General features: G+C 48.4%; 1 protein-coding gene across 1 annotated transcript; it reads left to right on the top strand.

Moving 5' to 3' along the window:
- The first annotated feature begins 833 nt into the window (after window positions 1-833).
- LOC135887715 (tripartite motif-containing protein 10-like) lies at window positions 834-26,144 on the top strand. The gene is made up of 8 exons (XM_065415442.1): window positions 834-1,086; window positions 11,650-12,103; window positions 17,393-17,488; window positions 20,270-20,500; window positions 20,643-20,665; window positions 21,375-21,490; window positions 23,786-23,878; window positions 25,630-26,144. Exons 1-8 carry the CDS (start codon window positions 1,034-1,036, stop codon window positions 26,142-26,144), a joined length of 1,581 nt encoding a protein of 526 aa, XP_065271514.1. The 5' UTR covers window positions 834-1,033.
- Window positions 26,145-27,877: the final 1,733 nt, after the last annotated feature.

Raw genomic sequence — 27,877 nt, 5'->3', positions numbered from 1 at the left:
GTCTTCGGCAGCACTTCGGCAGCGGGTCCTTCACTTGCTCTGGGTCTTCGGCACTGAAGGACATGCCGCCAAAGTGCCGCGAAAGACCCGTAGGGAGAGAAGGACCCGCCGCTGAAGTGCCGCCAAAGACTCGGTAGGGAACCGGTTGTTAAGATTTTGGCAGCTCATCACTGACTGTAACTCATTAATTCCCTATATTAATTCCTGGATGTCTGTACTGTTGTTGTGCCATTAAGAAAACTGTTCTCAGTATCTGGGAATCTCCTTTCCATGCTGTGGTTATTAAGGTTCCTTCTCTGCTCCATTTACTTACCACCTTTAATTACTTACTGTAAATAAAAAATTACAAACATTTCTTCTATTTGTCCCACTTTACTGTCCCAGCTGCAGTTGTTAAGGGCAGAGTCCTGGGATTTGCTTTCTGACCTGCTTGTGTCCCCCCAGCGCTCACAAGAAATATTGTGCCCCTAGGATGTGCCCCTTAGGGGTTACTGGGATGTGTCACTCTCCAGCCTGTGCTCTGTCTCTGTCCTGTGCACACCCATGCCAATCAGGAATTGCTCATTACTGGAGTCAGAGTCAGTTGTTCATCCCGTAATGACTTCAAAGAGAATCTTCTTCCTGCTTTTTCTGAATATAATTAACTAAATGGCAACCCCCCCCCCCAAAAAAAAACCAACAACAAAACAACAACAACAACAACAAAGCCCCTTTTGTTAACAAAAAGTTCCAGTTTCCCACACACTTGCGGTGCAGCAGGACTGGGGCTGTTTCTTTAAGAGAAGACTCGAACCTCCCCACGTGACAGGGTTTGGAATGAGGCAATTGACAGTGTTACTTTCACTTTCCCCAGGCGAACGCTGCGAGCCCAGCGCAGGTTTATCAATTGGGAACAAAACCACGTTTCTTTTAACACCGTTCTACGGAAAAGCCATGAGACAAAACTGCAGCTCTTTGATCGCCAGAATTAGCTGAGCAACATGCGTGAAAAACGGGAACAGTCAATGAACGTGTAACTGTCCCAGCCAGAGGAATGAAGTCTGACCACACCCGGCAGATATTAAACTTCTCAGAAGACCCAATCAGGTGGGTGAACTTTGCTTCAGCAGGACTGTTTATAACGTCTAATACCCGATACTTATTGCTTGGACAGTTTTTTCTAAACACAAGGAGTAAATAAACTTGTGATAATTTGTTTCTCTCTTTATGGAAACTTTACAGTACATCTACATTCAAAGTGATGTACTGTCAAATACATTGCAGATTGTTTTCATAACAATATAACATGAGGCTTTTACAGCTTGTTGAATTAGTCATTTCTTTCTTTTGCTGAATTTTATTCAAGAACAATGCGCCCAATACTGTTCTTGGGGGAGATTTGAAACAAATAACTGCCTATATTTTGAATACAGAAAATTTACTGCACCAAACCTAGCGGCCATCAGTCTTGTTTTCGGTCTGTGCTGTCATTACAGTTTTCTGCTTCTTGACTGTGGTGGGTGAATCCTTTTGTTTCTGTACAAAATAAAATTATGCTCAGAATCAATCGAAATAGAAAACTGCCTCCTTTTCTCCTTCTGAACTCGGTGAGAAGTAAGCATGTGCCTAAAGTTGATCCTGTGTTAGGGAATTCAGGTCATACTAAAAAAGGGAAATTTATACATTGTGTAACAGATTATCTCCTCCTGTGTGAAAAGCCGTTTAAGGGGCAATATCATGAAGAAACCTATAGGAGTACAGCTATTTAAAAATGGCAGTATTGTTGCAAAATTATGTTTTTGTTTTGTTTAAAACAATTTGCTTATTTTTCAAATTTTTATCATGTATTATTGAATAAAAAATAGATTTTAGTTTTTCGTTTTTCAGTTTTCATTTTTGCTCCCTTTTCTCCTTTGAGACAGGATAAGGCATGGGCGAATAAAATGTTTTTATTCCATTTGATTAAGGTTTCTCATTTTGAATCCATTTGAAATATTTTTTTCATTTAGCATCATTTCATTGAAAAATTAGAAACACTAAAATAATAGGATAAAATCTTTTTTTTTTTAAAGTCTAAAAGACATTTTCTATTGAAAAAATCATTTTTGTTTAAACATTTTTGTTATCACTCATAATTTTTTGTGATTTTTATTTTAAGTCTCACAGTATTTGGTAATTTTCTGTAAGCCCAGCCTAATGCTCTAGTTATGAGTTTATGTGAGAATCTGATTTAATTTAAAGTAAAAATAAATGTCTAGCTTTTATGGTTGCAGGGGAAAGTTTAAGATTATGACCTGAGTGGACACTCAGGGCTCAGAAACCAAATGGCAAAAAATAGGAACTCAAAATGTATTTTTTTAAAATAAGTGATTGACTTAAATTCAATGTATTTTTTTACCCAATTGTGATTTTTTTTTTCAATTATGTGTGCGCATGGGGGGCAGAGAGGGGAGGATTTTTTGGATTGATTTTCTTCATGAGTTGGGGAATAGCTTTCCCTCCAATGCGGCCACTGCCTCTCCTCTCTCTGGCCTGGGGAGGGGCTACCTCACACAATGCCGCCTCCTCCTCCTTAGTCTTTGGCCTGGAGCGGCTCCTCCCCAATGCCCAGGCCTCTCAGAGGTCCCGCGAGGCCTGGGCCATTTCCAGCTTTTGAGGCCCCTAGCCATAATAAAAAGATTTTGTCAGCAGACGAGTAGGGAAAGCATGATGATCAGCATCCTGTGGAATGTTACTTGGAATTTCAAAACAACTAATTTGAAGGAAAAAGAACAGGAGTACTTGTGGCACCTTAGAAGGTGCCACAAGTACTCCTGTTCTTTTTGCGGAAACAGACTAACACGGCTGCTACTCTGAAATTTGAAGAAAGGATTGCATTTGGGCAAGTTGCAAAACTTATCAAATTCCAAAAAATTAACAATTGTCTACATTTGAGGCCCAAGCCAAATGGCCCTCTTGCCTCCCCACCCCCCCGATTGGCCCTGCCAATGCCACATCTTCCCCTCTTCACCCAGGACAAGGCAGGGAGGACCAACTGGGGGGAGGGGGATTCCCAGGTGGGTTAAATCTGTTTCCGGCCTCCTCTCAACCCCCTTCCTGCAGATTCAGTCTCTTTCCTCCATTTCTCTCTACTGATTGGTTTCTGGGAATGAAACTGAGGAATCAGTCAGGTGCCCAGGAGCTCCCTGGGATCCAGGACTGTCCCAGCTAGAACAGGGTTGCTGGGGAGTGTGAGAAATGGTCCAAGCCTCCCCCAGGCCTGAGCTCTGCCCCTAACGCTCTGATTCTCTCTCTCCACCCTACTGAATGTGACTCTGGATTCAGACACGGCTCATCCCGTTCCTAATTATCCACAGGATGACACTGTCATTTAAAAAATGACATTCACTCTAAACTCCAGGTTAGCCATGCAAAGGTATTATTATTACTATTCCTAATTATCCACAGGAGAATTTTATATTCTGATGAGAAGATGTAAAATTATTATTATTATTTCTGACATTTACTATAGTTCGCAAGAAAACAAGAACAAGAGTTTCTTCAAAATCATTATTGTATTCAGGTAATTTGGGGCACCTGGATATTTTCATCTGCTGGTCTGACACTTGTATTTTAGCAGGAATGTGGTTGTTTCTTTAAGAGGAGACTAATCTGCCCATATCAGAACAGTGGAAATGATGACAACCCCTCATTTCCTCTAGTACTTGCAGTTTCAAACTCAGCAGCGCTCAGCTGAAAGAGAAAACAACGGAATGATCTTTAGAATATAAACGATCCATAACTGGATAAGGATTTTGGAAGGCCAGGCCACACCCTAAAGATCATAAAACTTCTCAGATCAGGTAGGTGAACTTTGACTGCTCAAAAGACATTGAACTAATGACAGCCATTGATTTTTTTGCACAGATTGGTAATAATACAAAGATTTGGTAATCCTATGAGAATTTGTTTTACTTTTTAAGGAGACACTACATTACACATATATACAACATGATATACATTCAAACTACATTTCAGATCACTTTCCTAGCGCTGTAACACCATTTTTACTTAGCAATTCATTTATATTCTTATTGTGCTTTATTGAAGAACACTGAGACAGATCCTGCACTCAGTGGAGGCAATGGAAGATTTGTAACAAAATAACTTCCTCTCTTTAGAACGCTGAAAGAAACATACAGCTGCAAACTCAACCGCCATCAATATCATTTCCTGCCTCTTGTCACTAATTTTCTTGATTTTTCTTGGGGTGGAGGACGGTGCACTGAATTCTCTTGATCTAATATTTTCCAGGGGAAAAAACCCAATTATATACGGACTAAAACAGAAAAGTGCATCCTTTACTCATTTTAAAATCAGTGGGAATTAAGGATGTGCCTGAAGTCAAGCACTTGTTTAAGTGAGTTGTTGAATAGGGATGGGGACTTAATTTCTGAACTGGGGCCAGAATCGTCAATGTATTTACACAAGGTGGGCATGTCTACATGGAATTCAACTTGGTATGGGTTTTCTGTATCTGTATTACCTAATCTGCAACGGTTGAGTGATCATTTCATTAAACACAAGGGCCTGGATGCACAAATGCAGTTGAACATTGTCAGGACTGGCCTTAGGGAAAATGGCGCCCTGGGTGAACTTCTATTTTGATACCTCCTCCAACACCCCTGGTCCCTACAGTCTCCCTGGTCTCCCCCTCTCCCCCCCCATCACTTCTGGGCCCCACTGCCTCCCCCCAGTGCTTAATTTGTATTGAAAGAGGTGCCAGAGCTCAGCCCCAGAAGAAATGAGGCACTGGTTTGGCAGCCCTGATAGTGGGTTGCATCTTGCCAGAGCCCACGGCCCTTCTGCTGCCCTCTGGCCACTGGGGCTCCATTTTAGTTTTTCGGGGGTGAGAGGCAACTTTAACCATGTTTCCAGGGGGTGCTTAGGCACTTGAAAACTCTAGAATTTTTTGCACATAATAATTTAGGAATTAGCTGACGGGAACACTGGATCTAATTCCTATACAAAGAAAGATTTTAAAAAATATAGAAACTCCAATTGAAGCCACTTTTTAAGTTTCTATGTAAATGTAGAACAATCAGGAGTTAATACAGCAAGATATTCCCACTCCCCAACTTTGAGGCATCAGTTCTTGAGATTTAACACAGTATCAGAAACACAAATTTGATACTTTGTACACTATCTTTAGTAGAGATAAATAAAAATCAGTAAAATCTGCTTACTTTTTCTAATAGACATACTCTACATTACTACCATTATCTATTCTATTTTAGTCAATTGTTTTTCACTAAAACGTATTTACTTAGTTTTAACATATGTCATTAAGGGGTTTTACTCTTTTATGAAGAATGGGAATTTATTTTTCTAATTATTTTGGCATTTATGTTTGCCAATTACAATCATGTACATGGCTCACTAACATTTGACTCCATCATTGCTATTAGCATCAGACTTGGAATGGCATTTATTTTTGAACAAATTTTAACTTAGTTTACAGATACAACTAAAAATACAACTTGAAAATATGTACCCTTCATCTGCACAGTGTCTAAAGTTATGTGTTTAGCTAATTTCTTTTTTTTAAAAATGGCATTGCTAAGGGGAGTACAAGTTAAATTTACATTCTAGAAGGATACTATTATGTGATTGTATCACCTTAACTAATGAATGATAAACCACAGTCTGATAATAAAAGTAATAATGAGAATTACTCAAGCCAGGACAGGTTAGGTATTTTAGAACTCACTACACAAAGAATTAAATTTAAGCTTAAGAAAAATTAAATTATGAAATGCACAGACCAGTCAAAACACTGAAATATCTGCTCTGTGATCCTTAACCAACCTTGAAAGAATAAAATTACAGAGAATATATGTGCACTGCACATTTCGACAGGAAGTACCAAGAAGTAACAACAACAACACAAACAATACAAGTGTGTGTTGTGGGAGGAGAAAGAGACAGGGTATGAGGGACAGTGTGAGAGACAGCACGCTGTCTCTTTAAGCAGAGCACTCACTAGTCTGAAGGCTTGTTCAGTCCAGCAGCAGCGGCCAACAGATCCCATTCCTGACCCTGAGGCAGCAGCACAGACGCCTGTCCCCCCACCCCAGCTCAGCAAAGACTGGGTACACAAGCAGGGGGTGGGGACACCCCTGACATCAGCCCCCATCCCCTGCTCTGCACAGCAGACAGGAGGCTCCCAGTAGCAGCTTGGCCAGGGGCAGCTCCAAGCTGGGCAATGAGAGGGGGCAGGGGTCTCCCAGCCCACCCACCTAGGGTTGCCAATGTTCTAACCACAGAAAACTTTACTCCCTTACCCCACCCTCTTCCCTGCCCCTGCCCTGTGGCCCCACCCCTGCCCACCCCTTCTCTGAGGACCCACCCCCAACCACTCCACCCCCCTCCCTTCGTTGCTCGCTCTCCCCCACCCTCACCAGGCTGGATCAGGGGGTTGGGGTGCAGGAGGGGGTAAGAGCTCTGGCTGGGGGTGTAGGCTCCAGGGTGGGGCCAGAAACAAGGGATTCAGGGGGCTCCAGGCTGGGGCAGGAGGACTCTGGGGTGGGGCCAGAGCTGAGAGGTTTGGGATGTAGGAGGCGCCTCCAGGCTGAGGCCGAGGGGGTTGGAGTGCAGGGTGGGAGGAGTTGCGGGCTCTGGGGTTGGAAATGACTGCTTAGGAAGGAGTATTGTGGAAAGGGATCCGGGGGTCATAGTGGATCACAAGCTAAATATGAATCAACAGTGTAACACTGTTGGGGAAAAAAAAAAAAATCATGAGAAGTAATTCTTCCGCTCTACTGCACACTGATTAGGCCTCAACTGGAGTATTGTGTCCAGTTCTGGGTGCCACATTTCAGGAAAGATGAGGACAAATTGGAAAAAGTCCAGAGAAGAGCAACAAAAATGATTAAAGGTCTAGAAAACATGACCTATTATGAGGGAAGATTGTTTAGTCTGGAAAAGAGAAGACTGAGAGGGGACATGATAACAGTTTTCAAGTACCTAAAAGGTTGTTACAAGGAGGAGGGAGGTAAGTTGTTCTCATTAACCTCTGAGGATAGGACAAGAAGCAAAGGGCTTAAATTGCAGCAAGGGGGGTTTAGGTTGAACATTAGGAAAAACTTCCTAACTGTCAGGGTGGTTAAGCACTGGAATAAATTGCCTAGGAAGGTTGTGGAATCTCCTTCATTGGAGATTTTTAAGAACAGGTTAGACAAATACCTGCCAGGGATGGTCTAGATAATACTCACTCCTCCCATGAGTGCAGGGGACTAGACTAGATGACCTCTCAAGGTCCCTTCAGGTCCTATGATTTTGTGATTCTATGAGGGGTTTGGGGTGCAGAAGGGGGCTCTGGTCTGGAGCACCATGTATAAAAGTTAGGCACTGACAAAATCACTATGATCTTCAAAATCCAAATTAGGTGCCTAAACTCCTATTTTAAAAAAAAAAAAAGGAAAAAAGAACGAGGTGAGAGAGGGCCCTGGGGTACATCTACACAGTCCATGGCTCTGAGCCTCCCAGGCTGGGTCAACAAACTGGCACTTGCATTAGTGCTCGAAAACAGCTGTGTAGGCAGCACGTTGAAGTTGGGGGGACTTGAAGCAGAGGGGTCCCACATCTCAGGGGAGTGTCCTAAGTCCTGGGATAAAAGTTATGAGGGAGCTCCTCCTCTCTCCCTCTCTTCTTAGTTTCCCCCTGCCCCCAGGTGTTTTGTGTGAACTTGCCTGCAAGGCCTGATCCTTTAGGCATACTCAGAGGATGCTACCAGACTGGGCCCCACCCACTGGCGGTGGGTAGAGAAGGCTGGGGGAGGCTGAGTTTCCCCAAATGGCCAGGCATGGCCTCGCCCACACTCCACCTTCCAGGGCCCCGCTTCGGCAGAGCCGCTGGGCTCCAGGGCTCAGGGTGGGAGCTGCAGCACCGTCGCCTGTCCCAGCGTGTGGGGGGCTGCTGTAGGCACTAGCTAACCTGAGATGGGGGTTGGCAGCTGGGTAGGGGGGAGGCTCCAGGGTCCCAGAAGTGGCGGGACTTTGGCCTGAAGGGGTGGGACTGGGGCTAGCCTCCCCCAGCCAGAGGGTCACGAGCCACCCATGGCCCCACCCATGACTTAGGCGGCCGAATGCCCGTCTTTCCCGAGTTTATGAATCACTCTGGGACTTAGCCTGGATGCCAGGAGGGAGACAGCAGAGCAGGTGCCGAGAGCTCAAACCATAGATGCTGAGGGAACTTTTATTACAACAGCATAGGCCCTGAGTCAGGAGTGCCGGAGCCTGTGCAGAAGTGGGGGCGCCACCGGCACCAGAACCCTGGCTCCATCCCTTGCCCCTCCTCCTCCCCCTGAGGTGCCACCCACGCCGGAAGCCAGAGCTGGGCAGTGGTAAGAGCCACCCTGGGAGTCCGGGCTTCTGTGGGGAGCCCCAGACTCTCTGTTACTCACACACTCTAGGGACACCCACTGGTTCCTAGGGTTCAGGCGTAACCTTATACTCTGCAGGTGTGCGGGGTCTTTTACCAGTGAAAGAGCCTTACACAGTAATATGCTACTTAACCTCTAGTTATTAACAATCACCAAAACAGATTGTACACGCGAAGCATACAATGCTCCCCACTCCCAATAAGACAGATGAACTTTTCTTGATGGCCAGTCAGGATCAGGTCCATCTGGGGGACTCCAGTTTCTGCACAGGGTCATTGGCAGAGTGTTGAGGTCTGGCAGCTCTGATCTTTGGGGCTGTGTCTTGGAGTTGGTTCCCAAAGACCTTCCTTTTGGACCCCAATTTATATAGTGAAACTTGAGTCCTGCTTAGCTATACCTTAACCCAGTGGTCCCCAACCTTTCTGTTGCAATAGCATATTCATGTTCCCAGAAGAGTGTGGTGGATGCCGGACGACCAGCCGCCGAAATGCCACAAAGAAGCAGCGTCATCAAGAAGCGTCGCTGCCGAGAAGCAGCTTGCTTCTTGGCATTGCCACATTTCGGCGGCTGGTTGTCTGGCGGCCACGCTCCTCGGCGGCGGGTTGTCCGGTGGAAGCGCTCCCTTGTCAGTAGGCAGGCGCACATAAATGCCCCGGCAGGCGTTGGGGACCACTGCCGTAACCAATCATTATACTAAAATGTTACTAACCAATCCTTACATATCGTAATGTAATTCTCTAACCAATTATATTCCACCACCTTCATTGATTTACACCTAGAAAAATTAATTATAAAACAGACAGAGACTATCAGAGAACCAGACAGAGATCATACAGACAAACAATGGGGAAATGGGGACCATAAAGACAAAACAATAAAGAAATGAGGATTTCACAACCACAACTACTAATAAGTGATTTCTTGTCAGACAGGATGCTACCAAACTAAGTTTTCTTCAACCATCTTAAGATCTGTTTCCTTATCTGGTGATGGTGGGTGCCATTAGGACAGGGTCTCCTTCTTAACAGCCTGTTATTAACATTTTTTTAATGTAATTTAGCTAGAATGAGAGGATGTGACTTCCTGCTTCTCCGCTAATGGCTGCAGCTCTTCTAATCTGGCTGCAGACGAAGACCTTAGGCTTTAGGCCTTACAATATGGCTACAGAAAAGGCCTTATCCTTACAACTCCACTGCCCTGGGAAGGCCTCCAAGGTGCCAAGAGCAGCCCTTGACCTTTGTCCCTGCACCTCAGGGCAGGTGGAGGATATGGGGCTCCCCACAGCAGCCCAGGCTCCCTGGCAGCTCTTACCACAACCCGGCTCTGCCTTCCAGCCTGGCCAGGGGACAGGACCTCAAGGGGAAGAGGAGGAACAGTGGGCAGGACATGATCAGCTCCTCCACTGCGAATCGCAGCCCCTGCCTCTGCTGCTTCATGCCTTCCCAAGGCTACTATGCCCATATTAAAAAGTGGAGAGACCCCTGGACCCTCCCGGATCTGGCACCACTGCACTGAGTGAGTTTAGGCACCTATAGGATTCATTAGGAATTTTCTGCATTGAAGTGCTTCTGAAACTGAGACTTAAGCATCTTAAACAGGGACTTTGGGACCCAACTGATTGTGTGTATCCAGGGTAACATTGTTATCCCATGGACAAGTTCACATTGCCTTGCATTTTTTGTGGCCACAGAGCTATGGAAGAGAGGATAGCAGGGGTGATTTATGGTCCTGTGTTTAGGTAAGGTTTGATGACATGCCTGTGAGAGAGGCAATGTAACATATTGTGAGACAGATTGTTCTCTGCCGTGTGAAAAGCCTCATTTTCATGAGCAAATCTGTGGACATGGTTAACCCAGGGAAATTATTTTTCATCACTACTTTTGAACAAAATTATTTTTGTTTCTGTGACAGTGTACCCCATAAGGCTTTATGGGGGGGATGCTTATAAATGTATGTACAACATAACTGGAATATGTTTTGTGCTGCCTGTGCCATGTAATATATCTCCGTAAAGGTTATGGTCTACTATATCTATTCATCCTATCTGTACACATATATCATTTTCTACTTTAGGTTAAGAGTATGGGCTGTATACTTGCTTGGTTTCTAAGTAAGCTTTGGGAGGCATTTCATCAGTTTCTTTAGGAAGGAATTTGCAAGGTTAAGTACCTAATCAGGAAGTACTTGGGGAACAATGCATCTTGGAATGCTCCAATCCACATAAGAAGTCTTCCTGGAGAAGATACCATGTGGACAATGGCTTCGGCCTGTAAAGACTGAGTCATGCAGGGACATGTGACTTGCCCAGGTGACTCCAGAACTCCATCTTGGAGCTGGACTTTGCATAGGAGGGAGGAGAGGGGTCTCCACCCACAAGAGAGAGTCTATTTAAACCCGTGGGAGACCCCTCCATTTTGTCTTCAGCTGGCTAAAGAAGGAGCCTCTCCAGCTCCCCAGGATACTTCAAGGAAACTGGAACAAAGGACAGTAACTACAGGGGGTGTGAGTGATTGCTGGACCCAGGCTAAAAGGAGATTAGCCTGTAAAAGGGAGCATTCTGGAACTGGTGAGGAACTTATCTGTATTTAGTTTGATTAGACATAGATTTGTGCATTTTATTTTATTTTACTTGGTGACTTACTTTGTTCTGTCTGTTACTACTTGGAACCACTTAATTCCTACTTTCTGTATTTAATAAAATCACTTTTTATTTAGTAATTTACTCAGAGTATGTATTAATACCTGGGGGAGCAAACAACTGTGCATATCTCTCTATCAGTGTTATAGAGGGCAACCAATTTATGAGTTTGCCCTGCATAAGCTTTATGCAGGGTAAAACGGATTGATTTGGGTTTAGACCCCATTGGGAGTTGGGCATCTGAGTGCTAAGGACAAGCACACTTCTGTGAGCTGTTTTCGGGTAAACTTGCAGCTTAGGGACAAGTGATTCAGACCCTGGGTCTGTGTTGGAGCAGACGGGAGTGTCTGACTCAGCAAGACAGGGTGCTGGAGTCCTGAGCTGGTAGGGAAAACAGGAGCAGGGGTAGTCTTGGTACATCAGGTGGCAGCTCCCAAGTGGTTTTCTGTGGTCCAACCCGTCACAGTTTCATTTTTACAATTTTATTTTTTAATGAATCAACTGAAAAAAATGTCTTTCATAAAACAAATGGAATGGAATAAAAACTAACATTTTATTTATTTATTTGTATTTTTCCACTATCTACAAAACAATTTATGATCCGGAGCAGAAGCAGAGAGAACAGAAGCCCAGAGATCCCAGCAGCCATGGCCTCAGGGACTCCTGTACGGGAAATCCAAGAGGAAACCAACTGTTCCATCTGCCTGGAATATCTGACGGACCCAGTCACCCTACAGTGCGGGCACAACTTCTGCCGGGTCTGCATCACTCAGCACTGTGAGACATGGGAAGAGCTGGACTCTGACCCCTTGTGCTGCCCCAGCTGCAGAGCCCGAATCCGGAAAGGGGCTCTCCGAAAAAACTATCAGCTAGCAAATATAGTGGAAAAAATCAAACAAATGGATTTCAAACCAGGAAATGAGAATCTGTGTGAGAGACATGGGAAACCCCTGGATCTGTTCTGTGAAGAGGATGGGGAAGCCGTGTGTGTGGTTTGTTGGAGATCCTCGGAGCACAAATCTCACACAGTGCTTCTCATGGAGGAGGCTGCCCAGAAATACAAGGTAGGAAACACTGTGGATCCAGGTTAATTCAATTCTTTCTTTTTCAGATTCAGTCTCTCAGAGCCACAGAATCTCCTAATTTCCCAGATTTTCTCCTTGATCTCTGGATCCACCTAAATCTCTTCCCTGCAGTCTCCTTCCTCTGGGCAGGTGCAGGGAGCCCTGGCCACTGATGGCCACCACCCAGCCTGTCATTAGGGAGACATGGGCACTAGAGCTCCATGTGAGGCACTTTCCTCACACACAGGACTGAAGCCAGATGTGGCTGTGCTGCTGCCAGGCCAGGCATGGAAGGCATGAGCTGTGCTCACCACACCCCTGACAGCATGGGCAGCGGGTATCAGAGGCAGGGGAAGGCAATGCCTTCCCAAACTGCCAGGTGTAGCCCCGCCCACACTCCGTCCTCAGGCACCTCCCTGCTTCCGCCGCATTTCCCGAATCCTCAGTCTCCTGGGGCTGCCTGGGCTTTAGGCTGGGGCAGGCTGGGGCCGCGTGCCATCCCTGTGCTCCGGGGCCATGGGGCACTGTGGCCACATTCTGCCCACTTAGCGGGTGGGTGGGAGGTTGGGGGTGCTCAGGGACTGGGGTCTTGCCCCCATAGAAACAGCTGAGTTTAGAGGCTGCACAGGGGGCAGGAGGGAAGAGGGTGTGCGGGGAACACCAGGAGGCTCTGAAACTGTTCTATGAAGAGGATCTAACTTCAATCTGTCGGGTTTTCCTTCTGTCCTGGGCTCACAGCTCACACAGTGGTTCCGGGTGTGCTACAGAGTTGCTATTCAGTCTAATGGGTAATTACTTTGAATTTTAATTACAGGTTAATGGCATCACAAGTTGCCTTACACCAGGGCTGCTGACAGACTCGCCAGGCCTCTGGGCAAGGGTGGGGGGGGGGGCAGCTCTGGGTCTCCGGAAGGAGCAGGGCCTCAGGGAGACGGGGCGGGGGCTAGCCTACCCTAGACAGCCCTTCAGCACAGCCCAGGCCGTGCTGCATAGAGCTCCAGCATCGATTTAAAGGGTCTGGGGCTCCGGCCACCGCTGTTCTTGCAGGAGCAGCGGCGGCTGCCATGAGCCCCAGGCCCTTTTAAATCACCAGGCCCTGGGGCAGCTGCCCCTTTTGCCTCCCCTGCTGGCGGCCCTGCCAGACACAGGTGTAGCTGCATCATTCAGCTGTGTGTAGCCTTCATTGCATGAAAGCGGATATACCCATAGACTGTGGGGTCTCATGCGGAGCGGATAAAGCACACGACCAATGTGGTTGCAAGCTGAATCTGAATCCTGTTTATTACAAGCTTTCTTTTATAGTCTTTCTTAACATTACATAACACAATTAGGCTATAATCACACATCTACGGATTGGACAAGAAGGAGAATCATGTGTTTATCACATGTATAGCCCCACACCGATTGGTTCAATCGTTCCTTACATAAGGCCATGATTTATTACCTTGTTTACCTCATCTTATATAATCCCTAGACCACCAGGGGGCCTTACATAAGGCCATGATTTATTACCTTGTTTACCTCATCTTATATAACCACCAGGGGGCGCCTTTGTCTTACAAGGCCATGAGCCATTGCCAGGCAAGTGTCCCATCGTGACCCCTACCCTCTCATGGAACTTTCCATTAGGTTGGCGTAAGGATGATACATCCCCACACCTCCCCCCTTTTTCTTAAATAAGGAACTATTAAGAAACGTAATATTACGTAAATACCCACGAAAACCATCGGGGTGTAAATAAGGATAGCCAATAAGACATGTTCTAAAGGGATCCGATGGGGTGGCCATGGACAAGTAAAAAAGGCTTCTTGGCCAGTCTGGTTCGCCCAGGTGACCCAAACATTTTGTCGTGGGTTAACAAAAGGTACAGAGTTTGGACATACAAAGACCCCTGCTCCTATAATAAGGAGTCCGAACAAATAGAAGTACAGCATTATCAGGTGTCTAGGCTGTGACAAACAACAAGTGCAGGTCCGGTGCCGCGGGGTCGTCGTCCGGCTCCTGCGTGGCGGCGTCGGGCTCCTCAGCAATTCGTGTCTTGAGCCACGGCCGGACCCACTTCGCTGGAACCCACCGGGGACCCGCATCAGTGGAAACATCGGATGAGTATGCCGGAGGCTTTGGAGCAAACGGGTTGGTGACATCCAGTGGCCGGTGTGTGGATACGTTATCCCGTCCGGTGCACCCAATCGCGCAGCCCCACAAACCACAACAAGGACAGGGGGTAGCTTCATCATCCGCCGGAGGGATCTTATCCGTTGGTTTTTTCCTATATGTCCTTTTAAAGTTAGATAAGCCCGGCTCCGCCATTCCTTCCAACCTATTCCGCAACTGCTCACCCTGCCCCGGGAACTCCGCCCGGAACCCTGGGGTACAAGCATCATTGGTGACAGGAAAGCCGGGCTGGTTCAGGGCTCGCAATGTGTGGGACTGCGGGGGATGGCTCTCACCGGCCAAATGGGACAACTGATTCAGCATGTCCTGTAGCTGAAGGCCCTGTTTGTACATTTCCACCCGAAATTCTTATAACTTATCCCCTTCTGGGCTCGAGACCTCCATTCTATTCACGGGGTCGTCCGATAACGGGACGGTACTAGGATCAACTTCGGGTGCACTGGGGATGAGTGGTATGATAGTGTCCTTACCCCCAAAGAACTCACGGGCTCCCACCGACAACACACAAGGCGGCTCCTCTTTTGGCCGAAAGAGGTCATTAATGGCCGACTGGACCTCGGCTTCTGCTGCAAGCGTCTTTATCAGTTTTTTAGATTTGCACCATATTTGGCTCAATGACACGGCCTCCTTGTCGCTGTGAGAGACCGACTCCCAGAGGTCAGAGCCTAGACTCTTCCAGACCGCCTTATCAAAGACAGTATTTGGTGTAACAAAAAACCCGCGTCTTTGTCCCCATTTCAGCAAACGGGACAACGCGTCAGAGGGAAGCTTCTCTCCCCGCTTTTCAGCGATGCGTAATAAAAAATCATGCACCGTCTCCTCCTCTGCAGACAAAGCAGAGCCCATTTTATCAAATGCAGCCGCTCACCTGTGAGCTCACGAACGTCTCTCTTGGACGACCAGGAGCCGGTATCCTCCGGTACCTCCTGCTGCGGCTGCCACCTCCGCCTTTTTTTTTTTTTTTTTCTCCGAACGCTTCAGTCGGCTGCCTCGATGTCCAAGCTGAATCACGTCGGGGTCACCATTTGTGGTGTCTCATGTGGAGCGGATAAAGCACACAACCAATGTGGTTGCAAGCTGAATCTGAATCCTGTTTATTACAAGCTTTCTTTTATAGTCTTTCTTAACATTACATAACACAATTAGGCTATAATCACACATCTACGGAGTGGACAAGAAGGAGAATCATGTGTTTATCACATGTATAGCCCCACACCGATTGGTTCAATCGTTCCTTACATAAGGCCATGATTTATTACCTTGTTTACCTCATCTTATATAACCACCAGGGGGCGCCTTTGTCTTACAAGGCCATGAGCCATTGCCAGGCAAGTGTCCCATCGTGACCCCTACCCTCTCATGGAACTTTCCATTAGGTTGGCGTAAGGATGATACATCCCCACAATAGATGATACTCCAGCCTCGCAAGGAAAGCAACAGAGGAAGATTTTAAATTTGTCTGATGGCGGGAAAGTATTTTCTCTGAACAGCTGAATCCTTTTCAAACCCAGCTCCCACCAGTGAACTATGGGACCTTCCTACAGCCCAGAGGCTGTTAAATGATCAGTGAGGTTTGATTCTAGATAATGCTTGATTCACAAGAGCTGCAGGACAGTCTATGTGAGAGTGTTGCTTGCAGAGTGCAGAAGGTGGAGTTACAAGTTGTGTCTGTTATTACTGACTGTATCACAGTGTTTAATATTGTTATTTGCATCCCAGAAGCCCCTATAGACCCCAGATGAGATCTGACCTTGATTGTGGGGGGCCCTACACAAAACCCTGAGCCATTTACAGTCTAACTGGACAAGACAGACAAAGGGTGGGAGAGGAAACTCAGGCACAGTGAGGGGAAGTGACTTGTCCAAGGTCACTCAGTAGGTCAGTGGCAGAGCTGGGTATAACCCCCACTTTTCCAAGTCCAAGTGCAGTCTCCTATCCACTAAGTTATGCTTCCTCCCCCTCCCCACCCCCAGCAGCACTGAGCAGTGATGAAGTGTGGCCATTTGGAGGAAAAGACTCCTTGATAAAGGCCCCAGGACCAGCAGGGAGACGAGGTTTCCCACTGGGATTCTGAACTCCTGTGTTGCTCCCTGAGGGGTTAAACTCAGATGCTGCCGGCCTGCACTAGAGGAGATCACTGTGCTAAACACTGTGTGGGACCCTGAGCACCTTCAGTCCGCACACAAAAGGGCTCCAGGCAGCTCAGGTCCATGCCAAGTACCACTGGGATTACACTGGGTTGTAGCCAAACTAACCCCAGGCTGGAGCTGACCGGTGCCAATCTGACCTGTTCTGTTGTGTACATGGGCAAGGACCAGCCAAAGTGGTTCCATTAGTCCCACCAGGCAGTCTTTTGAAATCTCCCAGAATCCACTGCTTCCAGGATCTTTACCAGGGAATGGGACCGTGGGGTACCTGCCCAGGGGGCATTGCCATGGAAAGGGTTTAGGACAGCACTGGGGCAAACCCCAACCGTTCTTAAGACAAATCAGCCTGTTTAATTAGGGTGGCCATTGAAGCATCCCCCAAACATAGGACATCCCCACGCCTGCCTGCATGGGCCCACCTCCAACTGTGTCAGTTGGCCTGCCTGGACCCACCACCGCCTTTGTCAGCATACCCCCACCTGCATCATTCTGCATCAAAGTGCCACCCCCCACTCCTGCCCCCACCCTCACAGGTGTCCTCCTGCATCCTCAGTTTCCTCCTGTCTCTTTTTCACCAGACAAAGCCACATCCAGGGACCTGGTGGCTTCTGGGATTTGTATCATTTTGTTCATTAAACTGTCTCAAACACAGGTTTATTGATTCACACCCATGTGACTCCAGTGTCCTGTTATGTGCTGTATCACTAATCAATTCATAAATACAAATAAAGCTTGGTAATAATTGAGATCCCACTCTAATTACTAAAATACCTGAACCTGATTTTGTAACAAGTCAGACTATGACACACTCCCAGTCTGCATTAATAAGGTTTCATCTTCTTGGTGGTCCTGATGTCACAAAGCAATTCACCAACAATCATCTTGGGTTTTGAGTGGAAAAACACCCAGCTCCACACCCCTCTCAACCATCTAAATGAAACCTCTCAAATCCTTTATGGTTCTTCAGGAAAAAATCCAGGCCCATTTGAAGACTCGGCGGGAAGAGAGAGAAAAGCTTCTGGAATTTAAAATGACTGGAGAGAGAAAAAGCCAGGAGTATCTGGTAGGTGCCTGTTGTTATAAATTGGCGGGGACTGGCACTGAGAGGTCCATTTGGAGGCAGATTCCTATATGGCCTTGGTGAACTTGTGTGTGTTTCTCCATGATCACAGATTGCTGGGTTAGATTCATGTGTAGACAAGCCCTAAGCTTCCATTTCTTTTGATGAGTTAATATCTAGCCCTTGTGGCTTTCAGAGAAATCCCCCAAGTGAACAGAATGTCACCTGTGAGGTGCTGTCCACTGTGTCTGGTCATTCTGTGCATTGTTAACATATTTGTTCTTTTTTCTTCCCTGGCATCTGTGTCAATGTAGTACTGAGTCCTGCCTCCTGCTGCTCTGGGTTTGAATTCACAGAGACCATGAATAACAATATGCTGACCATAACAGACATGGAACATCCCTTTCAGAGGGATACAGGGGCCAAAAAGGAAGGTGTGAGAGTTCTCAGCCTAGTACACACAGGCATAGGTGCAGACTTCACCTCTAGCCAGGGGGTGCTCGATCCCCCACTCTGCCCCCGGTCTGTTATACCAATAACATAAAAACTAGCAGGATTTTATTAAAGGGGATACAGCAAAATGCCACGTTTATTGTGAATACAGAAAGAATCATAGTAAGCAGTCAGTTTATAGCTATAACATTCCATTCAGTTTCACATTCATTCACACATTCATTCATACACACACAGGTTCTGCAAGGTTGTTATCATAGTTACCAGCCTTAGAGTTGCTTGTGCCAAGCCACTAGCCAGGTGGTTTGGACACGAGGATGGAGCCGAGTCTTGTCAGAGGCGCAGCCGATGCTCCTGGAGGGTGGTTGCAGAACCAGACTCAAAGTTCTCAGTCTTCAGAGTCTGTCTTTATAGGAATTCATCCTCATTCAAATCTATAAGGTTTGCTTCGTCATGCTGCTCTTACGTTTGAAGTGATAATCAATCACTGTTCTCACGTTTGAAATGATAGTCCATCATGCAGATGGCACAGCAGTGACAGCCTGTTGTTATCTTGTTCTTCAGTTTTTCGGCCCCTCCGTCCTTGGGGTAGTTGGGGGTGGATTCCAGTTTGCCCTACGGGGTCATCCAGTTATCTCCATCCTGCGCATTCTTCGGCCGAATGTTCCTGGGTAGTTATTATTTATTAGGCTGGCACTTCAACCTTGTATTACTCATTCAAACATACATTTACAATCACACCCTATTTCACTTAACAACTATTCTCAAATCATTGGGGCATGACAGACTCCAATGAATCTATCCATGTGTCACAGGGTCTGCACAGGTTCCCTCCCTCTCGTCCCTGTGCTCTGTGCTTAGGCTGGTCAAGAAAAGGGTCCCAACACCTCTTTCAGGTGTTTCACCCGTGTCTCTTTATTTCAGTGCTTAGTGCAATCCCAATTCGCCCAACACCGATCCCCACACTGACCCTTCCCTGGGTCTTCTCACCCTTGAGGCTTCCTGCAGCCGGTAGAGACAGAACTACCATCCCCCTCTCCTCTCTCCTGGCTAACCTCCTGTCTAAGCCTTTCCCTGGGCTTATATCTCCTCCCAGTCACCAGCCCAGCTGGTTCCACTTGACTCAGCTGATTCCCCTGAGCCTGCCCTCGTTACAGCCTGCAGCTGAGCTCTTTGCTGAGTGTCTGGGCTCATAGGCACCAACTTTAGCCAGTGCTGGTGGGTGCCTGTGCCCCCCGCCCCTGGCCCGAATCCACCCTATCCCTGCCCCCATTCCAACCCCATCCCCAAAGTCCCCGCCCTAACTCTGCTCCTATTGGATCCCTTCCCCAAATCCCCGCCCTGGCCCCGCTGAGCACCCACCAATTTGTTTCCATGGGTGCTCCAGCCCCAGAGCACCCACGGAGGCAGTGCCTATGTCTGGGCTCCCGTACCCAGCCGCTCTGCCGGGAAGCCGGGGGGGAGCCACCCCTTTGGAAGGGCATCCAAGGGGTTTATACCTCTGCCCTGCCACACCATGCCACTTGTCACATATGAAAAGAAAACAAGCAAGGTAGGAATGTAAAAGTGGAGGAAAAACAAATCTTGTTCCTGAGTTTAGAAAAACCATTTGTAACATGTTGTTATCTTATCACTTTTAGGACAAACTCGTTGTCTCTGAATGTTTTTCTACAATTAGCACAGACCTTGCAAACTGGCAGGCCTGTTTCAATTAGCACAAACTCAGCAGGTTGGGAGAGCAGGCTGAGACACACATTTCTTTCTAATGGTCAGGCCAAATCCGGGGTCTGTTCTGGAATCATTCTTTCTTACATTTTCCACAACATAAATGTATTAATTATTATTTTTAATCCAACAGGCCTTGCTCCCATTCCACTTCTTTCCCCAAGACTCTGCCCCTGCCCAGCCTCTTCCTGCCCCTGCTCCGCCATCGCCCTGTCCACATGCTATCCCTTCCCACAAGTCCTTGCCCCAGCCCCACCTTGCCACATTCCTGCTCTTTCCCCTGCCCCCTAGAGCATCCCAAACAACACAAAACAGCTGTTTCAGGGCAGGTGGGAAGCACTGGGAGGGAGTGGGAGGAGTTGGTCAGTGGGGGTGAAGGGGGCAGAGGGGGAACTTGGCTGCTGGTGGGTGCTGAGCATCTGCTAATTTTCCCCCGTGGGTGCTCCAGTCCCAGAGCACCCACAGTGTCGGCACCAATGCACACAGGGTATAGTCAGTTCTCAGAAATTTTCAAAGAAATTCTCTCTGTTGCACACTCGCCACTCCATAAAAGGACCCCAGGCGCCATCCATGTCTCTGACCAGCCCTTTCCCTATTTTCATACAGAAACAAACACAAACCGAGAGGCAGAAGATTGTGACTGAATTTCAGCAACTGCAGCAGTTCCTGGAGGAACACGAGCAACTCCTGCTGGCCCAGCTGGACAAGCTGGACGAGGAGATTGTGAGGATCCAGAATGAAAATGTCAGTAAACTCTCCGAGCAGATTTCCCGTCTCAGTGAGCTGATCAGTGAGCTGGAGGGGAAGTGTCAGAAGCCAGTGAGTGAATTTCTGCAGGTGAGACTGAATGAAAAACATTAGCACTGGAGCATAGTAGCTGGGGCAGGGCCTTCCTCCCCCATATTTCCTAAATCCCTTCCCTGGCACCCCCTGTTTGTGTCAGATGGGACTGAGATTCTTTTCTCTCTCTCTCCTCTAGGATGTCAGAAGCACCTTGAGCAGGTACATGGCTCTCTCACTCCCCCTCACACTTCACAATGCTGGGAAAGAGCTTGGTGGTGATGTTAGCACTGCATCTCCCCAGGGCTCTACAGCAAAATGTGTGGGGAAGGTCACATGTTGGATATAAATCTCTCTGATCAACTTCATCCTGAGGTCCTCACACTTGCACAGAAGACTCTGGAATTCTCCATTCAGTGGGAAAGACTGACCTCAAGTATTTCCTACAGATGTCACATCCCTGGGGGACGGGCTGACTCAGGATTGTGGGGATGGAATATGGGCCTGTCGCTGCTGGGGCCCTGGTCACCATTCAGCCCAGGCCAGCAGCCTGAAGGCTGTTTGGAAACCTGTGTGGAATGAGCTGGGGAGAGGGGAGTTGGTGTCTGTCTAGTTCCTAGTGGTTAGATTTCTATAGCACTTCACCCGGGAACTTCCTGTCCCTCAGAGCATGGAGGCCAAGGAGTGAATTGGCCATGGAGACTCAATTCCCCCTTTATCCCCAGAGCTGATCTCTCCAGGCCAGCGTTGAAGAATATTAATGGTCCTTTGAGGGGAACATTTCATGGCCATGGGCTGTGTTGCACCTGTTCTGAGGCTGGGAGAAGTCGAGGAATTCTAACTCCAGGCCCATTAGAGCAGCAACTCACTAGCCGGAATTTATAATGAGTCACTCAATGAAATATAATCACATGAAATTGTTTCTCTCCAGGTGTGAGAAGAGGAAGTTTGAGCAGCCAGAGGAGATTTCTCCTGAACTGGAAGAGCGAGTCAGTGGTTTCTCCCAGAAAACTATTGTGCTATCGGAGACTCTGGAGAAGTTCAAAGGTACCTAAAATGGATCTAGGAATGGTAATTGGGATGAGCTGCTGAGCCTGTGGGAAGAGAATGGTGCTGGTCAATTGGGTCACACTTAGATGATGCTTCTATTTAATTGTTGGGTGAGAATGCCCTGCACTTGGTGTCCAAGACAATCAGATGGATTAATTCAAACCTTTATTTCTACCAAAAGCCTGCCTTGCCATGACAATTACTGTAAAGTAAGAAATGTCTCAAAGACTTTAAGGCCAGAAGCGACCATCACACTCATCCAGTCTGACCTCCTGCACATTGCAGGCCACAGAATCTCGCCCACCCACTCCTGCAATTGACCCCTAACCTCTGGCTGAGTTACTGAAGTCCTCAAATCATGATTTAAAGACTTCAAGTGTAACAGGTTGAGCACTCACCGGTGCAGCACCTCCTGCTGGTCATCCTGGGAATTAGCTCTTCAGCTCCGAAGCACCCCCTGCTGGCCAGTGTCTCTCCTGCCTCAGGCCCCCTTGTCCCTCCTGGATCCCGGTGCCTCTTACTTTGAGGTTCTGGAAACAGCAGTACCCCCACCCTCTGGGTCTCCCCTCCCAGGGGAACCCCAACCCTGTATACCCACCTTGCCTCAGTGGCTACTGCCAGTCATCATCTAGCCCCATTTCTCTGGGGCAGCCTGCAGTCCACAATGTCCACTCATCATTGGCAAAGGGGTTGGACCTGCTGCCTTTCTAGCCCCAGCTGCCTCCCTGCAGCCTGAGTACCATCCCTGACCCTTCGCAAGGCCTCAGCCTGGGGACTTGCCAGGCCAGAAATCCCCATCTCTGCCTGCCCTGCCCCAGCACTGCCCTGTGTAAGGTACCCTGTACTCCCAGGCAGTCCTGCAGTAAGACTCTTGCCTGCCTACCTTCCAGCCCTTTTATCAGGGCCAGCTGTGGCCTACTTGGGAGTGGCCCCCGCTGTGGCTGCCTCCCCAATCAGCCGACCTCAGCTGCTTTTCACCTTTTAACTCCTTTTATCCCAGGTACAGGGTAACTGCCCCGCTACACAAGTTACAGAGAATCCACTATTGACTCTAGTTTAAAAGCAACTGACCTGTGCCCCACGCTGCAGAGGAAGGCAGAAAAAAAAAAACAAAGGCTCTCTGTCAATCTGACTTGGGGGAAAATTCCTTCCCCACCCCAAATATGGTGGTCAGTTGAATACGGAGCATTTTGGCAAGACCCAACAGCCAGACACATGGCAAAGAACTCTCTATAGCTCAGAGCCCTCCCCGTTTACTGCCCCATCACCAGCCATGGGGCACATTTCTCAAAGGCGGATCCAGCCCATCACTTGGCTCTGGTCCTGTTTGCAGCTAGTCTGGGCCAAATGGGCTGCAGGGAAGGAGAAAGCCCCTCCCCCACGGTGAGGGATCCCTCCAGCACAGGAGCCTCTTGTGCCTCCTCCACAGCAGCTGCAGGCACAAGGCGTGTTCCTGAGAGGGCTGGGAATGGGGGGGGGGTGAGGGCGGGTGGAAGAGGGAGGGGGTGGACGAGGGACAGAGGGACGTGGGCAGTGTAAAGCTGGGCCTCTGACACTCTGCACACTGGGCAAGACACATGGGGGCCATTGTCATCGGGATGTAACTCTGGAGGGCTTCAGAACTTCCTCAGCCTGTGCCAAGGTCTGCACCGGCCCCTGCAGCCACTGAACAGCAGAGTCACAAATGGCCCCTCCCCTCTCTCCTTTCGCCGGTACAGGGGTGAATCTGGCCCATGCAGCCAACCTTCCCCCGCCTCAATTTCCACATTTATAAAATGGTTTTATTATTATTTCTATTTCTGCCTATGGAGGACAAGGCCCCGTCGTGCTGCTCTCTGTAGAGACGCTGAGTAAACAGACCCAACAGCTCACAATTAGAGCCAGGATTTCACAAACTCTCAACATCCCGTTAGTGTCAAAGGGAACCAAGTGGGTAAAGTTACTTTTATGCCAAAGTCTTTGTATGATCTGGGTCTAGGTTATGACAAAAGGCAGTAAGTGAACAAGACAAACCAACCAGAGTCTGAAAGGTGGGAGGGGATGATGAGGGAAAAGTAAATCTTTCTTACAAAGTGTCTGTCCTGGGATGGTTGTGAGGCTGCAAGGATGCTGGCTCCAGTGCTGGGAGATGTACAAATCAGAGAGGAAAGAGACGGTTTCAGATCTCTTTATATTAAATAAATGAGTGTGTTTCTGTGCCTCTGTCATAATTATAAAACAGTTTCAGAGTGGGGACGCTGTTATAAATATGAAAGTCTGAAATCTCACCTCTCTTCTCCTTTCTCCCTCCAGACACTCTGCTGTCTGAATTGCAGAGAAAAATCATTTTTCTTTCAATTGAAGAGGGTGAATCATTTGGAGCACACAGACAGGGTGAGTTTGCGGGTGAAGATTGTCTTTAAATTATGAGAAAATTCCAGAGAAAACATCTTCATGAGATCGTAGCTAAAGTTACCAACCAAACTGACAGCGACCATGACACTCATAGTCCTAAAAATAACACATTAAATGGTAAGAAGATCCAAGGGCCGATGTCCCCCCCCCCCCCCTCCCCACACACACACACTTTTAAAAGTGGGATGACTAGGACATTTTTCAACATGGGCATAGTTTGGGGGGAGAGGGCCATGTTGCCCCCATAAACTGCAAGTCTTGGGCAGGTGTGGAGCATCACAGGTAGTATCTGTGCTCTTCGGGCAGGGAAGCTGATCAGCTCCTCTCTGTGTAGTGCAGCCTGTGCCCGTGGCACCAACCTCTTCCTGGTGCTGGCCTCCCTCCATGGCTCCACCCCTGCTCCTCTTTCCCTGAGGCCCTGGCCAGGCCAGAAGCCAGAACCGGGACACCACCCAGGGAGCCCAGACTGCACTGGGGAGCCCTGGCGCACCCCAGGGAGCGGGGACATGGGCCGGGGGCGGCTCTCAGAACCCCAGACCTATGTCCAGGGCAAGTGGAGTGTCAGGGGGTCTCCATAGTGGGCAAGTCTCCCAGCCTGGCCAGGAGGCAGGGCCTCGGTCAGGGCCACGGAGGGGCGGGGCCACACAAACAGTCCTGACACCACCCTTAGTGCTCAGTTCATGCCCATTCTGATGAACAGAAACACTCTTAACTGAGTTGCACCCGAACAGAGCTCTGTGCCAGATCCCTCTGCTTCACCCGGTGCAGGGAGTCTCCTCTTCAGTCTTCTCCAACATCCTGCGTTTCCTTTGGGCAGGGCTGGACTCTTCCATTGGAGCTGCTCACTGCTTCCTGGATTGGGGAGATGCTCTTCCTGTGATGCCGGCAGCTCCTCCCGTCTCTCTGGGCTGGGGATGGGGCTACCCCACCCAATGCAACCTCCTGCTCTCTGGTCTTAAGCAGCTCTTCCCCAACGCTGCACCTTCCTCTCTGTTCCCTGGCCTGGGAGTGGAGGCTGCATTACGGGAGGGAGCTTCCCTCGGGGGGGGGGGGGGGGCGGTTAAAGCTGGTATCTGCCTGCCTCTTCTGCTCCCTCCTCGATAAAAGCTTCTAGCACCTTCTCGGCTGTGTCTCTGTCACTATGAATGGGGCAGCACCAGGAGCAGGATCTGGGAGCTGCTGAAGCCTCTGTGATAAATGAAGAAAAGAGTCCTGTGGCACCTTATAGACTAACAGACATATTGGAGCATGAGCTTTTGTGGGTGAATACCCACTTCTTCGGATGCATGTGGGTATTCACCCATGAAAGCTCATGCTCCAATACATCTGTTAGTCTATAAGGTGCCACAGCAATCTTTGCTGTTTTTACAGATCCAGACTAACACGGCTACCCCTTTGATACTGTGATAAATGAGAAACTAATGAAGTGGGACCCATTACAAAGACTGAGGAGCTGCAGTGACATCTCTGCTCAGTCTACCAGAGGCAGCTCCCTGGGATCCAGGCCTATCCCAGCCAGAACAGGGCTGCTGGGGAGTGTGAGAAATGGTCCCAGCCTCCCCCGGGGCCAAGCTCTGCCTCTAGGGTGACCAGACAGCAAGTGTGAAAAATCAGGACAGGGGGTGGGGGATAATAGGAGCCTATATAAGAAAAAGATCCAAAAATCGGGACTGTCCCTATAAAATCGGGACATCTGGTCACCCTGTCTGCCTCTAACGCTCTGATTCTCTCTCTTCCCCCAGCGAATGTGATTCTGGATCCAGACACGGCTCATCCCCAACTCATCCTGTCTGAGGATCGGAAAAGTGTGAGATGGGGAGCCACACGGCAGCGACTGCCCAACAACCCTGAGAGATTTGACTATTGGGCCTGTGTGCTGGGCTGTGAGGGATTCACCTCTGGGAGACATTGCTGGGAGGTGGAGGTGGGGGATGGGGAAAGCTCGGCTGTGGGGGTGGCCAGAGAGTCTGGGAGGAGGAAGGGATGGATCAGCCTTAGCCCTGAGGGGGGGATCTGGGCTGTGCAGCAGTTGGGGGATCAGTTCCAGGCTCTCACCTCCCCTGCGACCCCCCTGCCCCTGAGCCGGGTCCCCAGCAGGATCCGGGTTTGTCTGGACTGTGACCGGGGGCAGGTGACATTTATCGATGCTGGTGACGAGGCCCCGATCTTCACTTTCCCGCCGGGCTCCATCCCTGGGGAGAGAATCCGACCCTGGTTCTGGGTGTGGCCGGGATCCCGGCTCAGCCTGTGTCCCTGAGACACGCAGCAGAGGGGGGAACAGGAAATCAGCCTCTCTAGCCTCATGGACCCCAGTCTCTATGATCTTGGAGGACTCCCATCTACCGAGCCCCTGACTCCTCATCTCTATGATCCCTGGAAGCTCCTCCCCCTCCCTCTCTTCAGCCCCAGGGATGGGAGGGAGAACAACCCTTGGGGCTGTAGGAGGGGCTGAGGGGCAGAGGTGGGGGCTGGGCAGGGGGCAGAACTAACAGCCGGGCTGGGGACAGGCAGATGTGGGGGTGGCGAGGACACAGCATGAATCAATCAGGTTTGGGAAGGTGGTGGCGAAGCAGCAGCAACAACAGCGTTTTGTACAGATCTAAAACAACAAGGGAGTACTTGTGGCACCTTAGAGACTAACAAATGTATTTTGGCATAAGCTTTCATGGGCTAAAGCCCACTTCATCAGATGCATTGAATGGAACATATATTTCGACCTTTAAAGTCTGTTACTGAGTGTCCAGGGCGGTTGAAGTGTTCTCCGACTGGTTTTTGAATGCTATAATTCTTGATGTCTGATTTGTGTCCATTTATTCTCTTGCGTAGAGACTGTCCGGTTTGTCCAATGTACATGGCAGAGGGGCATTGCTGGCACATGATGGCATATATCACATTGGTAGATGTGCAGGTGAATGAGCCCCTGATGGAGTGGCTGATGTGGATAGGTCCTATGATGGTGTCCCTTGAATAGATATGTGGACAGAGTTGGCAACGGGGTTTGTTGCAGGGATAGGTTCCTGGGTTAGTGTTTTTGTTGTGTGATGTGTAGTTGCTGGTGAATATTTGCTTCAGGTTGGGGGGGCTGTCTGTAAGCGAGGACTGGCCTGTCTCCCAAGGTCTGTGAGAGTGAGGGATCATCCTTCAGGATAGGTTGTAGATCTTTGAAGATGCACTGGAGAGGTTTTAGTTGGGGGCTGAAAGTGACAGCTAGTGGCTGTATACTGCATTTGCTCCACTCCCTCAGACAAAGACAAACACCTGTTGCCAACTCTGTCCACATATCTATTCAAGGGACACCATCATAGGACCTAACCACATCATCCACTCCATCAGGGGCTAATTCACCTGCGTATCTACCATGTACATTGGCCAAACCAGACAGTCTCTAAGCAAAAGTGGCAATTTTTCAATAAAAAACTTCAAAAACAGACTCCAATGAGAAACTGCAGAACTGGAATTAATTTGCAAACTGGACATCATCAAATTAGGCCTCAATAAAGACTGGGAATGGATGGCTCACTACAAGAACTAAAAAAACTAATTTCCCAATGCTAATTTGCCCCTACTGTGACTCACACCTTCTTGTTAACTGTTTGAAATGAGCCACCCTGATTACCACTACACAAGTGATTTTTCATCCTGTTGATAATAGCCCACTTTAATTGATTTGTCTCACCCTCCCACTGGATAAGACAACTCCCATCTTTTCATGTAATGTTATATATATATCTTCCTACTGTATTTTCCACTCCACATATCTGATGAAGTGGTTTTAGCCCACGAAAGCTTATGGCCAAAAAATGTGTTAGTCTCTAAGGTGCCACAAGGACTCCTTGTTGTTTTTGCTGATACAGACTAACACAGCTACCACTTGGAAACCTTGTACAGATCTGTGTCCTTCGATCTCATTGGGGTCTCCCAGCCCGGGATCAGCAAGAGGGGAAGGGATAAAATCAGGGAAAGAAGAGAGCAGCCAAGGGGGATGATCTG

This window comes from Emys orbicularis, chromosome 13 (genome assembly GCF_028017835.1).
Source record: "Emys orbicularis isolate rEmyOrb1 chromosome 13, rEmyOrb1.hap1, whole genome shotgun sequence".
NCBI lineage: Eukaryota > Metazoa > Chordata > Testudines > Emydidae > Emys > Emys orbicularis.
The sequence above is the reverse complement of the archived record's forward strand: the minus strand, read 5'-3'. Positions and strand labels throughout refer to the sequence as shown.